Source organism: Diadema antillarum, unplaced genomic scaffold (assembly GCF_040938485.1).
Source record: "Diadema antillarum isolate AM-2024a unplaced genomic scaffold, OU_Dant_1.0 seq00001299_RagTag, whole genome shotgun sequence".
Lineage (NCBI taxonomy): Eukaryota > Metazoa > Echinodermata > Echinoidea > Diadematoida > Diadematidae > Diadema > Diadema antillarum.
Window position 1 is genome coordinate 237,671 of NW_027272077.1, and position 15,895 is coordinate 253,565.

Genomic DNA, 15,895 nt, shown 5'->3' on the forward strand with positions numbered 1-15,895 from the left:
CATGTCGTCTTGACCATCACTCCTCCCATTAACCCGTGACTGCCTCGATTCAATTAACGACACCCCCCCCCCCCCCCCGCAATTTGTTTCTTGCGTAGGCTATGCTTCCACCTCCATCAACGAAGAATGATCATTCTGTCCCAGCCGACCTTCCTCTGTAAGATCCTGGTCCAGAATCGGTCCTTCTTCGGACGAATCTTGGTGCACATCTTCCGTAGATACGAACTCCCCTCTCGACGTGCATACCTGCGCGAGGTCGCTGAGAGGCTCGTGCTGTTCGGCCTGTAAGCTGAAGGGGTGCAACAACCAGTTTATTTGATTCTCTATTTGTCTCCCCCGTCATCGGATCTATTTGGCTGCTGATCAAGTGATATCGCGCGACGAATCTTCCCTTTTAAGGGGGCAAACTCTTTCAGCTGGCAATAATTCGTAAAAAGGAGATCGGCAACTGTCTTCGCCTCAAACACTGAAGAGTGGATATTCCAAAAGAGTACGTATCTCGTCCTCTGATCTTAAACCGCTGCAACTATATTTTTGTTTTGATATTTTTACTGTCGCCCGAGGTTTGCCGAACGCATGAAGCGTCGCATGATATCTGCTAGGTGACTGATTCAATAATGACGAACAACAAAAACATCACAGCCGAATCTACACTCCTTATGATCTAAACTATGTTTATTATCAAATAAGCTCGCACTTACAGATCCGACCGAGGCAGCCCTGAAAGCTCGCTCACAAATGTGCAGGAGCGATTCGCTGACTCAAAGCCGGCAGTGCTATTTGCTTTCATCGATACACGCTGTGAGCCCAGCCATTCAAACCATCCGTACGTCGACCGTGCCATGCCGTCAGATAGAATGTTGTAAAAGGAAGACAGCGGAGACGGCGGAGTTACAAGTCGCGGCGTAACATTCAGACGAGGTGATATTAAACGTGGCGGGGCATTATTCCAAATACCCATCGATAGTGTTGATAACAAACCCAGCATCAATAGCGAACTGTTCGTTCGTCGACATCCGAATCATCTGGGTCCTCATACACCTTGGAAGATAACTGCTTGTCAAGCAGCACAAAGAGAGATACAAGCGATCGGTCGATCGGTCAACCTCCACCATGGATGATTTTACCAAGATGAGGGGAATCGTGGATAAAGGGTCTCGAGCTAAAGACTACGTCCAGTTCAACCTAAACAAGTAAGTTTTCTACAAAATCGACGTTATATACCAGTAAAACGCAGCGTCATTTACACATAAAATGAGTAATCTGTTCCGTTTGTCTAATTGGTCGTCATTCCGTGTTCATTGGTTACATAAATCGAAAAATACATGCCATAACGTCCTAAGTCCGTATGTCATAAGAGGATATAAAGCGAGTGGTGAATTGTGATTGTGTTTAATCCTCTGTTTCTAATACACGCAAAAAAAAGTGTAGGAATACCAGAGGTGGCGCATTTTGTGTCAAAAATAATCAGCGACTTTTTGCACGGCTCCATTCAAACCGAACCGAACTAACCGTGCCAAGAGCTGTTATTTCATTGTTAGCAAACGAAGCGCCAAGCGTTGACTCTGAAGAGTTTAACGACTATATCGCTTGTATAAACAAACTTGACGCTCATCGTATCACGGGGGTCCTTGACACGTTGTTTGAGTGGAAGCTTAGCGCATGCAGCGGCGGTGCTGGCTTTTTTCCTTTTTTCTTTTCTTTTTAATGCGGTTCCATTTTTATATTTAATCAACCATGTCTACAATTATGAACAAATACTAAACGGCTTTCAGACAACTCTTTCCAATTGCCCTTCAGCCATTTTTTTTTTTTTTATTATTATCCTCACTCTACTATTATGGATTTTGATATTGCACTTCAGCAGCAGCATATATTTCCTCGTGTGCTTGTTTCTGTATACACACTTTTTTTTTAACATCTTTTACGGTGAAGCACTGTTTTGCATCCTGATACTTTCGCCACGAAATGCATTTTATAACGTGTCTCTGCATGCTGAAAATCATTGTCAGGCCATGGGCATTAGCGTTTGAAGGCAAATATGCGGTTTTTTTTCTAATCAAAAAGAAAGAAAAAGAAAAAAAAAAACACGTGGTGATATTTCATCGTCTTTTTAAAGCATAATACCTGATTCTAATACGTCGCTAGGTGTTCTTGTTCATAACGTGTACTGATACGGAGATGAAGAGACGGAACGGAGCATCGTCGATTATGTTATTTCTTTTAAAAATGTATCATTTTCATTACTATCATTATTATTGCTGTTGTTGCTAACATTATAACCATTATTATTATTATTATTATTATTATTATTATTATTATTATTACTACTACTACTACTACTATACTACTATACTCTTTAGTCTTGTTGTGCTTTTTTATTTATTATTGTTATTTTTTTTTCTTACGTGGGGAGAGATATTGTTGGATTTCCAGCAATTTCACTAGTTTTCCATCGACTATGATACTTATTAACTACCAACAGTTCCAGTGCTGCTAAGCATTCTGTGTCTTCATTTTGGTGGAAGAAAAAAACAAATCAAGCATACACTTTGGCAGAGCTTAAAGTTTAACATGTTTTCATATAACTAACAAAAAGAAAACAAAAGAGGGGAAGATAAATGCCACACCTCAATAGTCCCCCGGTGTACTTGTATCAATGATTCCCCAAGTTTGCATATTAAAAGTCTTACCGGTATAAGAGTTGAGAAGAAAAGTTAGTATCATTGATCTAAAACAGCCTCGGGAGATATAGGGCTAAAGCGTGACATGGAAATGTCATGCTCTTTCATATTAATGTCTTAGAGTAATGAGATTCTTTAGGGAATCCAAACTCGCTCTAGACTCTTCCGGAGTTTGTTCTTACTTAGTTTTGCCATACAAAGCTTGATACATTTAATTCCACCGTGTCATCTGCAAGTGTCAAGCCGAAATGGGCTGTAATTATTGCCGATAGCAATTCGGGGGAAAGATCGTCCAGAAATCATAGGCACCCTGAACTGTTTTAACCTAACAGTGAATGGTGCTGAATTCATCCGCTGTTATGGTGTGAAACGTTTGCTCTCATCAAAACATTCGAGCACATATGAAAATGATGCTTGAAGGGAATTCTATGAAAGACCAGAGCTGCTAATGGCATAAGAGACGGTTATCAACAATTTTTCTCGCCCGTTTCGTATTACGAGCGACTCATCCGTCTGCTTCGTGTGCGACGGTAAACTGCCGCAAGGTGCACCCGATTCTATCATTCTGTGGCGAACATACATTGATTTACATATCTCGCATGATAGCTTGCAGTTCCAACCGCATCCGATAGTGTCATCTTTTAAAACTTTAATAAGGGGTTTGAGAGATGAGAGGAAGTCTCACTAGACAAGTGAAAAACGATGCATGCTCAACTAGCTTCCAGTTTCCTCTTGGACATTCGTGCTCTTGTCAACTTTCGCTCGTTATCCCCCCCCCCCCTCAAAAAAAAAATATAGCGCACTAAACTTCCAATGAGAGAAGTAGAGAGGTAGATGGAAAGAGAGAGATATACAGATATATAGATCTGGAGATAGATAGATAGAAGGAGATGGAATGCTAGAGAGAGAGGAGAGAGAGAGAAGGTAGATAGACAGAGAGATAGATAGATAGATAGATAGATAGATAGATAGATAGATAGAGAGAGAGAGATATAGATTTAGAGGAAGAGAATGCTAGACATAGATAGGTAGACAGAATGATATGGAATGAGAGAGATAAGGAGAGAGGTAAACATTGGTAGTTAGAGGGGTAAAAAGCTAGAGATAGATAGATAGATGAATAGATACATAAACAGACAGATAGATAGATTAATAAAAAGCTAGAGATAGATTGAGAGATAGAGAGACAGAGTGATAGACAGATAAATTATACATAGATAGATAGATAGATAAAAAGCTAGAGATAGATAGAGAGTTAGAGTGATAGACAGATAAATTATACATAGATATATTATACATAGATAGATAGAGAGATAAGAAGCTAGAGATAGATAGAGAGATAGAGTGATAGACAGATAAAGAGAGAGGAGAGAGATAGATTGACAGACAGAGAGGAGAGAGAGAGAGAGAGGGGGGGGGGAGGGAGACGGATACAAAGTGAGAAAAAGGATTGACACCCAACCTTGTATACTGCGGCCTATTCTACTCATTGTCAAAGTCGCTTTCAATATTTGAACGTCTAACGTGGTGCATTTGATCCGAAATGGCTGCTGCTTATATTATCAGCTCAGCGTCTTGCTACGACAAACAGATATCAAAATAGTCAGCATTGGTTCACGCGGGTAGTTTTTTATTGATAATAGGACATTGCACATCTTGAGACTTGGGGATGGGGATATTGGTATAGCCAATCTCGCCTGCAGTTTATCATGAAACATCTGTTGCTTATCAAGAAAAAAGATGCCTTTATCCACGATAGCGATGGTAAAAGATGTAAATAATTTAGACTAAACTGTGTTACATGTCCTTATCAAAAAGTGTTTTAGTGTATCTCGACAATAATGAACCTCCCCCCTTTTTTGTTTCTCTGCATGGCACATAAGGTAATCAACCATTTTGCCAAATTACAGGTGCTGTAACCATTGGCAACCGTTCCCATAGAGAATGCACGAATCTTCCTCGTAAAACTGAAAGTGTAGAGTTCGACAAATTTCTTTCGCGCGCTTCCTTCGAGCTGCAGCTATTGGCACTAAATCAAGAATATCTATCACTCAAAGAGTTTTCATCCTTCGCCGAAAATTTGCCACACTTTCGATTGGAGGAGGAGAAACCAATGTGTCAGCTTGGTTTCTAGAAAGCCGACTTTGTGTACAAACAACTGTCTGTATTTTTTTTTTTTTTTTTGCGACGTATAGCACATTTCACAAAGCACAAATTTAAAAAAAAACGTGCTGGTTTGAACATCACGATATTGAAAAAAGAAAGAAAGAAAAAAGACTCCTGGCTTTGAGAACGTCGCACTCATAAAAGGGGACCTCCGGCAGAATTTCAGACTTTTACATTTGAACAATTATAGATAAGTTATACTGAGTTTCACAATTTTAGTCACTGGAGTGAGGAACAATAATGATTTCAAAATTTGCAATTTACAAATTAAGATGAACAAGGATGATGACATGGCAGCCTCACCATAAGAATGCATGAGTTGGGGCTCAAGGAAGCAGAACAAAGAAGGCATGCATAGATTCTTGTGAACTTGTTAAGCAAGCGGTATTGTAATGGAATTACACTGCTAAACATTTCTGAAATATGTGAGCTCCTACGTCATCATCATTGTTCAGTGTAATTTGTTCAAGGATTTTCCAAGTATGGTTTCTCTGCTCAAGGACCACAATAAACTCAACAAATCTATACATGGAACTGTCGATTTATGTACTACATGATGTCAATTTATGAAAATGGTCTGGAATTCCCCTTTAAATACGGGGTACATGTCTATAATAGTCTGGATCTATCCGATGACGGACATATTGTGTCGATCATACCGCGTATATATAGTTACAGACTATTGGCATTTGAAAGGAGCTAAGATACGTTCTCTCATTGATCTTTTTTTCTCTTCTGGGTAATACGATCATAGTGGTGACTGGGGAAAGTTGCGGAGGAGTATATAGGCGTATCGTAAATTGTTCTGCTTCTGTATCATCAATATGCCTTGACTGAACAGCCTGCAAAAAAAAAAAACAAAAAAAACAAAAAAAAAACAAAAAAAAAACGAAGTACCGTTGATGTAGTAGGCGAGCGCGCTATCCACTCGCTCCTTTTCATTCGATCCGTTCTATTCATCAGACTTATATCAACGTTTGTCAATCATATCTTATTCCCTCCCCCTCTTATTTTTTTTTTATTCTTTTGACATCACTGTCCCTCTATATCTGGTATGCATGTCAACATTCAGAAACGTCTCCATAATTGTAACATTACAAGAAGTTCCCATTAAGGACGTCAAAACAACCTTATCCCTTACTAGCCGTCCACCAAAATACTTGTTGTTGCATTATCTCAAGTCTGAATGGTCGCCCACTACTACTATATGGATATTTTTTCTTCGTATTCTATTTTACTCATTCTCATAGATCTAGAATCGTTGATTATAGTGTGAACGGGACACAAATGGAGTGCCAGCGACCAAATGCGAAGTCATGGCGGGTTGGAAAATCTTGTCAGAAATAAGAAAACGAAATGGAATGAGATAGCTTTAACAAGAAGATTACAAACAAAGAAACAAACAAACCGACAAGCCAATAGTATTGGCAGGTCTTTCTTCTGTTTTCTTCTAGTAAGCTAGCGTTATATACTTTGGTGAAATATGTGTGAGTGTATTCTATGACATCTAGGTCTATACAGGCCACTCTACCTATCTTTTGGTCATCCTTTCTGTCTGTCTCTTTCTCTATTCCTCTTCTCTCTTTCTTTCCTTCTATGTTTTAAGCACTCAATTTGTATCATGTATCTGCCTGTGCTCAAATGACAGTCTGGTTTGGTTATTTGAGTATCTGAGACTAACCGTAACATAAATGATGAATGGTAAAAATAAAGAATATCATAACATCATTAATCATTTTGCTGAAGTGTATTAAAAAAAAAGCTTTTCATTTGTATTTAGTTGCGTTAAGACTTTCTGTTATCAATTCTAGAAGGATGAAACCGTCTGCTTCGCCTTTTTATCATTTTTTTTTTCATTCTTCACCCTCTCATTCTAAGCAGATTGGTCATGTTCTGTCCAAATTTTATTCTTCCCCTTTGCGAGGAATACTGCCTTGAATCACGCTTATAGACAGCATTCTTCTCGTTCAGATAGATATTGCCCCAACTCAATCTGTATTTATCTGTATGTTCGGCCATTTTAGCCGTCAGTTCTTTTTATCGATACACGTGTGTTACATTCATTATTTGTCTGCGTATGTCGCTGTGACGTGAATCTCCTTATTGAGGCTGCATATACCCGTTTCCTCTTTGAGCCTGTGTTGCCACGCCGTGGTTCGAGCACACCTACAATTCGCCAGTTCACGGTTCCACTACGCGCCTGCGCAGAAAACGGTCATTTGTATAATCAGGCATGTTTGTTTTTGAATTCACTGAGATAAGTCTCTGTGATATAATGGTTGTTCCTGTAATCCTGAATATACATGTAATTTGTGCTTGCTAGCACTTCCATCTGAGAGCAAGCCTGGTATTTGACAATATCCAAAAAAAAAAAAAAAAAAAAGCTTGTTAATGTATTTAATAACAAAACAATGGAATGTATGCTCAACGAAATATTATAGACGAACTCTTCTAGTCATCTGATCTTTATGCAATGATTTCTTTGTTTGAACATGAATCTCATAAGTCGTTATGCGTCGTGCAAACTTATGCATCATGCCCCTTCTAAAGCGAGTGAAGTGCCCATTCAAAGGAAGAAAAGAAATATCATCTGAGCCAATGTGCACATGAGCTATATTGTTAACTGGCTTATTGTCTCGATTAACTCACTGTGGTTATTTACTGAGCCACTGCGCTGAAGACTTACTACAATCCCTGAGCAAACGCGATTGTTTTGCTGTTGGTGTTGTTGTTATTTTTTATAAGTGAAACTACAATGCACAAGAGCAGTGTTCGGTTATAAAAAAAAAACACTGGGTATGCAAATACTAAAACTCACGTGGTAATACCACGATTGCTCAGTCGTGAGGTCCGCGGTTCGAACCCACTAGCTGTAGCTGCAGCAATCATAAATCCTCAGCCAGGCATTCTGTCCCCATAACCCAGTTCTTCGGACTATACAGGACTTACAAATGCAGCTGGTCACGTGGTTACTGGCTTTTGAGCTTTATTGATCCGTTTTCCCTTGTAGCGAAATAAGAATAACATCGAACTCCAACCAACATTCTAGTTTTGAGTAATCGATAAAAAGAGGCGATATTATTTTCTTATTTTCTGGAGTGTGTAATTAAGGTCATAGTCGTCACCTAAACTTATAAAGTCGCCTGACAGCAGACGTAAGAGCTATTATTGATCGTTTGTCAGATTGCATCATTCCTTCAAAAATCTCTCAATTTGTCGACTTTCAAATGGATGGTAAAGTATTGGTTGAGATGAAGATTGATCTTTCAACTCTTTTAGCGAGATACTTAAAAAAAAACACCTATTAAAATGTTACAGAGCATATAATTCTAAGAGGAATTCAAAGTTTATTTGATGAAAATCTGTTTTAAGATGGCTGAGACATCCAGAAAAATGTAAAACAATAAAGGTGGGTCCCACCTTTAATTAGGATCCTTTTTTTTGTGATATCTCAGCTATTTCAAAGCCAATTTTTCATCAAACAAACTTTGAATCCCTCTTCGAATTTTCATATTTCATAAGTGGTTTCTCATTATGTCACCAAAAAGTTGGAAATCTGAAACCACATCTAAACCAGAACTATACCATCCGTTTAATCCTTTCGTGTTTGTCTCCGCCTGAGTATCTTGGTAACCCTTCGGACATTAGGAGCAGACAAACTCAATTATCTTTAGTCAAAGATTTCCCCGCACAAACGCAGGGCTCTCATTTGTCACGCTACATCTCGCAGAGCTTTTAGCTCCTCCTTTTCGGAATGCTAATGGCAACTTCCAATGAGTATTCCTCGCTGGATTTTTGAGATGACGTTTTCTGCCTCCCTTTCACAATTGTGACCATTTACATTTTTTTTTTTTCATTCCGAAGTCAGAGTGACAAGACCCATACCACAATATATCACTTTTTCACGAATATGCACACGGGCTACAAAAAATGGAAACACAAAAAGGTGCAGAATCATTTGTATGCAGGAGGAACCCCTATAGATGTCACTGTGTCTACACTAATCTTGCCCACCCCTCTTCTTCCACTGTCGAGTTTCCGCTTTTTCCCCCAAAAGGCGCCCCCTAGAGGCTAAGGAGCTGTCAATCTTCCGTAAGATCACGCGAACTTAAAGGAGAGCTGACTATTCAGCCGGAGCTTGCGAGCGTTGCCCTTAATGTCAGACTACACCATGACTCTTGCCTTCCGCTATTACACTTGCTCTCTCTCGATCGACGCAGAAGGCGAATAGTATCCCGACCATGCATCTCGACAGACTTTTCCCCTTGCAATCTTGTCGGGCCAACTGGGCAAGATGGAGTTTAAATGTAGAGTGTTTACAGATCAGGAGAGGTCGTATGTCAGCCGCCACAATCAATTGGACATTGCTACGTGTGCAGCTAAAATGCATTCGCGCCAATGTATCATTTCTTTCTGGCCGGAAACCTGCGGAGTTATTCAGGACGTAAAAGGACGACGAGCAAAAGGGTCTTTTCACGGCTCAATATTGAATGTTTTTGCAAGAGAAACAATGTGGAAAAGAAAAAAGAAACAAGCAAATAGGAGAAAAAAGTAACTTTTGTAATGAATAAATACACAATTTATTGGTTGACTTTGTGACGTGCGACTTCGAGTTCATTCAATTAAGAGCTTTTCTTTTATGCTTATCAACTGAAGGAGGAATGGGTCTTCTTTATCCTTCTTTTAGTGCCCTCCGTCTGTTTTCTCTGTGTTTGTTTGTCAGTCTGCCTGTCTGTCTGTCTCTCTCTCTGTATCTCTCTATCTATCCTTCCATCTTTCTACGTGTATAAATATCCATCTATTGTCTTTCTATCTATCTAACTATCTATCTATCTATCTATCTATCTATCTATCTATCTATCTATCTATCTATCTAACTATCTATCTCTATCTATCTATCTATCTATCTATCTATCTATCTATCTATCTATCTCTCTATCTATCTATCTATCAATCAATCCATCCATCCATCCATCCATCCACCAGAGCCTGAAGTCTCCATAGATCTTTATACATGAACTCGTGAGTTCTCACGAGTAACAGTTTAAACAATAGACGATGGCAGGGAAACGACATTTCGAGCTCCAGGTATGTTTTTCCTTTGGTTGTAAAACAAACTAACAAACAAACAAATGAATAAGATAATTGATCCACACATGAAGTGTTTGATAGTAAAACGGGAAAAGAGTGATTACTGCAAATCTAAAAGTAATTTCACAATCAGATAGGGCAAGCTAAAACATTTCCAATGATACCTCACTTGTTGCATGTCAAGGAATATTCTTGAGGCTATGATTAAAAATATCCCCTATTTTCTAGTTACACTTTTCTTTGATATTTGGCAGGCTGAATCGCAAATAAGGTTGACAAGAATGGATTTAGCTCATTTTGCCATGAAACTCTTCCGAATCAACAAAAATACGGACAGGAAGAAGGATGATAAAGGCTGCCCTCAGTCCGATGTAGTGATCGAGAGAAAATAAACTTAAATACTTTAAACATTGTTACGTGTGCCTTATAGCATCTACCTCCCTGAACACATGACTACTTGATAAAACGGGAAAGGTAAAGCTGAAGGAAAAAGAGCCGGCATGCCATCATGCGAAACGAAGAAAACCTCAGGTGGTATTTCCATCCTTGCTGCCTCCTATGCGTGGCTTTGCTTTAAACATTCATGCACGTCATTTTTAATAGTACGCCGTGCTCAGCCGTGACTGTTTGGGGGAACCCCTTGAATTATTTAGTAGCCGTTTAAAGCTTCGCCCGAATAAAGGAAAGTATTGGGCCCCCTTCCACTGCGATGTTCTTACTTAAAACATTTGTGTTGTAACAAGAAGCGGCTCATTAGGGCCCTTGATGGTGTCGCTTGGTTCTTGTGCGTCACAATTCCTGGGCACCGGCACAGGTAAAGGTATGGTGTGCGTTTAACGCTTGGAACAGGTGTACTGGAGATAAGAGGAATAGATAGAACCGATCTTTCCCAATGTATTCGGAAAGAGGTGTAAGAAAAGGTAGTCTTAACTTACCTGCATGTAAGCATTGCCTGCCGTGGAATATCCAAGAATGTCCCAAAGCTCTGAGCGGATTTGTTTGTTTACTTGTTGTTGTTTTTCACAGATTTCGATTGAACGCTTTATAACACTGAAAGAGATAACTCCTTCAATGCATTACATATAAGCATCAATGGTCCTTGCGAGGCATTGAGGATATGTCATGAACATACCTATACCACAAGATACATTACGCTTAGCCATGAATCATTTTGATATTAAAGAAGACATAAGTTCAATTCAAGGTTGTTGAGACTCATTTGGCATTCCGTACGAGCCGATCACAGGGCCATTAAAAACAACTCGCGTGACTACATCGTATTCACTTTTAACACTATGACACGGCGGGTTAATTGCTCGCTGGCGAATCGAAATGGGGTCGGAGGAAAGGGGCAAACCTATGAGCAGCAAAACACTATCCGCAGGTAGTCACCGCAACTGAAATCATTCCTCCCTGGTAAATGAATAAGAGCGCTATAAAGCGACACACTAGGTGTTTTACATCGTTCTTTCACAAAGAATTTGAACGGATATTTTGATTGCAATCTCTTTGCCTATGGCATGATGGAGAAAAATACATTATAACTATAATGTAGTGTTATTATTCAGAATCAACAGTTTAGGTGTTACGATTTGATAGCCATAGGGGCTACTGTGCTAATGGACATATCTGTCTGCTTTACAGGTATAAAGAGTTAGTCGTCTGCTACACAAAATGACATAGGTGCCTCTTTTTCACAAGAATTGAGAAAACAGATGAACAAACAACGAAAACATACGCAACACGACACACAATGATACATACACTATACGCACCAACTGTCATTTTGCACGGGCATAATAAGCATTTATACACACCAAATGGAATGGAATGGAATGGAATGGAATGGAATGCCATATAAGTCACCGGTAGGATGAATTGGGGAATCGAAAAATTTAATCTGTTCCCCACTCTCCATTTTCACCCATACGTCCTACCCCGAAGTCAGATTTTTTTTCACGAGCCCTTCACGCTACCCTCTCCCCTTTACCCTACCCTCTCCCCTTTACCCCACCCCGTCCTGTCTATCTATCCCTCCCCCCCCCCCCCTCGCAATTCCCAACACCTCTGCCATGGCAGAAACACTTCGTAGTCATCTGGGGTCGAGCAGATAGAAGTTGGCGATATTCAGCACTGGATCGGAAAATTGACGGATGAAATAATTCTCATGCCTTTTTCATTCAGAATAATCGAGCCGTATATATGGCCTTCCGTTTATCCCATCACACGCCATTACATCGCCCTGTTCGATCGAAAGCCATGTTTCTTCTTATGCGCATTATTCACCTCGGCGGATTTGTCAATCATGGGTGGGGATTAAAGGAACACAAACGCATAAGCAAAATAGATTTAACAAAGAACATATATGCATTTATTTGCCGTGCCAAAACAGCATGCGACAAGCGTTTATTTGGGCGAATGAATTTTGTGAGAACTGTCATCCGCGAACAGATATCTTTATTGATGGCCAAATCCGTACTGTCTTTATTGCTATTGAGATATTATTCTAATCTCCCTACTCCTCCAAGTCTCTTGCGATTAGACTGAGAACATTGTAGGTTTAGACAGAATGGATTTATTCAATCCACCTCAAAGCCACGGCCACGCATGTTGAAAATCATCATATTTGTCCAAGCTCATGGAAGATGTGAGCAGAATTGGGAATGTTAGCGTTGACAACTCAAAGGGGTAGACCCTGCACTGTGACATTAGATATAAAGATACCAATATATGCTCGTTGGAAGTCATTGAATTAGCTTATTCTGGGTGCGTTATGGGTATGTTTATGATCTGTGAAATGTCAGATCAGGACATACAAGTGAGTTTCAGTGAAACTAAATCTACAAAAAGAGGCGCTTTTTTATTCCGATGGAAGAGACGTATAATCCACTTCTGCGCTGCGAAGATCATGGACTGATCGTTTCTGTCTTGTCAACGTATGTCTTGTCTTGCATTTCCTTTGTTCATCCTGTCCTTTAAACACCCCTCCCCATTAACTTCCGTGCTTTCTCTTATGTGCGGGACATCCAGAGCTACTTTTTCTTTTGTTCTTTAACATAATATTTTACGAGTATCAAGGGGTTTAGATTGTTGCTGTGTTTTTTTTTTCCTGAGGGAACTGCAATGTACAAGCTATGCTCATTCTAGCAGATCCCTCCATTTCCAACAATCTATTAACTTATATCCATTGTTTGATTAAAGTTCAGTGTTTTTGTATGACGCCAAGGACTTTGTTATAGCGCGGGAGTTCACTGCATCAATATTACTGTACAAGGTTTCATCCGGATTTTCTTATACATATACATGTACATCACATTACAGAAAGAACCAGATGTGCCTTGCATTATATGCTTTGATTTAAAGTTGTCATTTTGATATGGTTGAATTCGTGATGGAGATTTTTCTTGGGAGTATTGTATAGTATAGTATTGGGATCATAAAAACGTGAGTTAAATTTTGCCACTTTTATCTAAATAATTTACTTTCAGCCAGAAATCATTTAGATATTTTGAATTTAATCATCGTGTGTCAAAGGTTAATTTTGCTGGAAATGGCAACTAAATGAAACTAGATGAATCAAAATGAAATTGGCAAAAACCTATGGTTTCATATTTCTCTTCAAGAGCATATATCATTAATACTCCTGATATCCTGTGATAATTATATATTACTATTCTTCATACAAAACGTATATCAAAAGTGCAATTACACGCTCTTTTTATGTTTTTTTAATAAGGAGAGAAAGAAAATTCATCAAGCAGAATCGTAGAGGTTTCAACATGAGCTTCAAATACTATTAATACGCAGAAACCTGTGGAATGCATAAACCTTCCAAGTTTCCATGAGATACACACGCATTATATACGAGCTGATGACATCATTACCTCTCCAGATTCCCATCAAAATCAACTCAAATATAGGTTGGATTTTTATTTCAGCTCCTCTGGTGGATTTCCTACAGGTTTGTGCTCCTCTCATGAAAATTAATGTACAGAGTGAGTCAGACAAAAAGTATCATCATTTTGAAGCTGCCTTGTTTGAAGTATGAATATTTAATCTTTGGAATCGTGATACTTATGTCTTTTTGTAGTTATCCTCCCAACATTTTTTTTTTTTTGTGGTACCCTTTTCATTTGGATTTTTTGCATGCATGATTGAGTAACTGAAAAACCTCACTTGCACCAAATGAATGGGTAAAGATTAAAACAGTTTTGGAAAGAATTTATTAACTTAAATGCACACAGAAAGACGCACAAACACACACACGCACGCACGGTAAACAGTTCATAATGCAGTGTTAACATTGCCCTCTTTTTCTGACTAAAAAACATGGATTTTTTTCTTTTACTAAGATCATCCGTATGAAAATGTTCAAGTGCAAGCAAAAATCCAAACGAAAGGGTACCAGAAAATGCTGGAAGGTTAACTCGACCAAGACACGTCATTAAAAAAAAACATGATTAAATGTTTACGCCTCAAACAAGACAACTTCAAAATGATGAGACATTTTTTTTTCTGACTCACTCTGTATACGTCCTCAATTGCAAGTCAACCTATAAGGAGTCCTGAAAGAATGCAAATCATACCTGTAGGGATATAGAACGATTTCGATTGCACGCTAGGGCAGATATGAAGAGCAGATTATTTGTAAATTAGATCATGCACAGTAACGGCCGCGGTATAGGTGTAAGATTGTTCAAATGTCAATAATATTATAGGATTAGTGATATTCACACGAAAATAGACAGCAAAGAAGGAGGGGGGGGGGGGGGAGGAAAAAAAAGATACGCCATGACTTACACGGGACGAATACATATCGACATGGATTATCATAGAAAAAGAATAGATATTGTATAGTAGTAGTAGTAGTAATACTAGTAGAAGTAGTAGTAGTAGTAGTAGTAGTAGTAGTAGTAGTAGTAGTACATAGTAGTAGTGGAAGTAGTAGTAGTAGTAGTGGTAGTAGTAGTAGTAGTAGTAGTAGTAGTAGTACATAGTAGTAGTGGAAGTAGTAGTAGTAGTAGTGGTAGTAGTACTAGTAGTAGTAGTAGTAGTAGCAGTAGTAGTAGTAGTAGTAGAAGTAGTAGTAGGTAGTAGTAGAAGGAGGAGGAGGAGGAGGAGAAGAAGAAGAAGAAGAAGAAGAAGAGGAAGAAGAAAGCATATGTCAGTCCCTGATGGAACGCGCGTTGCTTATACAGTCCATTGCTGATAATTATAGCCCATGGGCTGAATATGCCTAGTTCTTCCTCTGACATAAACTGATGTCATTACAATGATGGCGGGGACAAGACATCTTTACGACAGACAAAATGCCGACGTTAATCGTATAATATGACATGTAAACGGGCATCGGATATTCAACGTCTTCTAGAATCCCTTCCACTCCGCTTTGGACGGCAATGGAAAAGAACAGAAAAAAGAAAACAGAGAGAGAGAGATCCCTTGGACGGAGAATATGTGCTGTTTTCATCTGGGCCCGTTATGGCTGTATAATGGCCGTGTAAAGTTGGCGGATTGGTGCGGACGCAACTCGACACCGTGTAATGAGCGAGTTTTGGTCTGCCAGTAATGGGAGTTGGCTACCCCAATGGATGATATTGTCGGAGCATCTAATTTCCACTGGAACAGGACGAAGTAGTTAGTATACAATGTACTAAATAACATAATAAACTTAAAAAAGTCAAAACAGAAAACATAACAACAACGACAACGACAACAACAGCGACAACAACGCTGTAGAGGAAAATATTGCCTTATTCAAGATTACATGAATGGTATAAATCGACAGTGACCGGAAGTCATACTCTGAGGACATCCATTAAGGTGTCAAGAAACTCAAGGTGTGGCCACAGCACACAGACAGTGCTATTAGTGGAGTGGTTTCTCTCCCAGTACACAGGGGTCCTGATAAATGAATATCACCAAGTCCACCCCCTCCTCTTCCCATGAAAAGG

The 15,895-nt window shown here is 39.2% G+C and overlaps 1 protein-coding gene across 1 annotated transcript in view; it reads left to right on the forward strand.

Moving 5' to 3' along the window:
* Window positions 1–752: 752 nt before the first annotated feature.
* The window catches only part of LOC139708071 (vesicular glutamate transporter 1-like), a 215,192-nt gene continuing 200,049 nt past the window's right edge, over window positions 753–15,895 (forward strand). Inside the window, exon 1 of the mRNA XM_071620054.1 lies at window positions 753–1,193. Coding sequence (XP_071476155.1) covers window positions 1,114–1,193 — 80 coding nt within the window. The 5' untranslated portion in view covers window positions 753–1,113. The remainder of the gene's footprint in view (window positions 1,194–15,895) is intronic.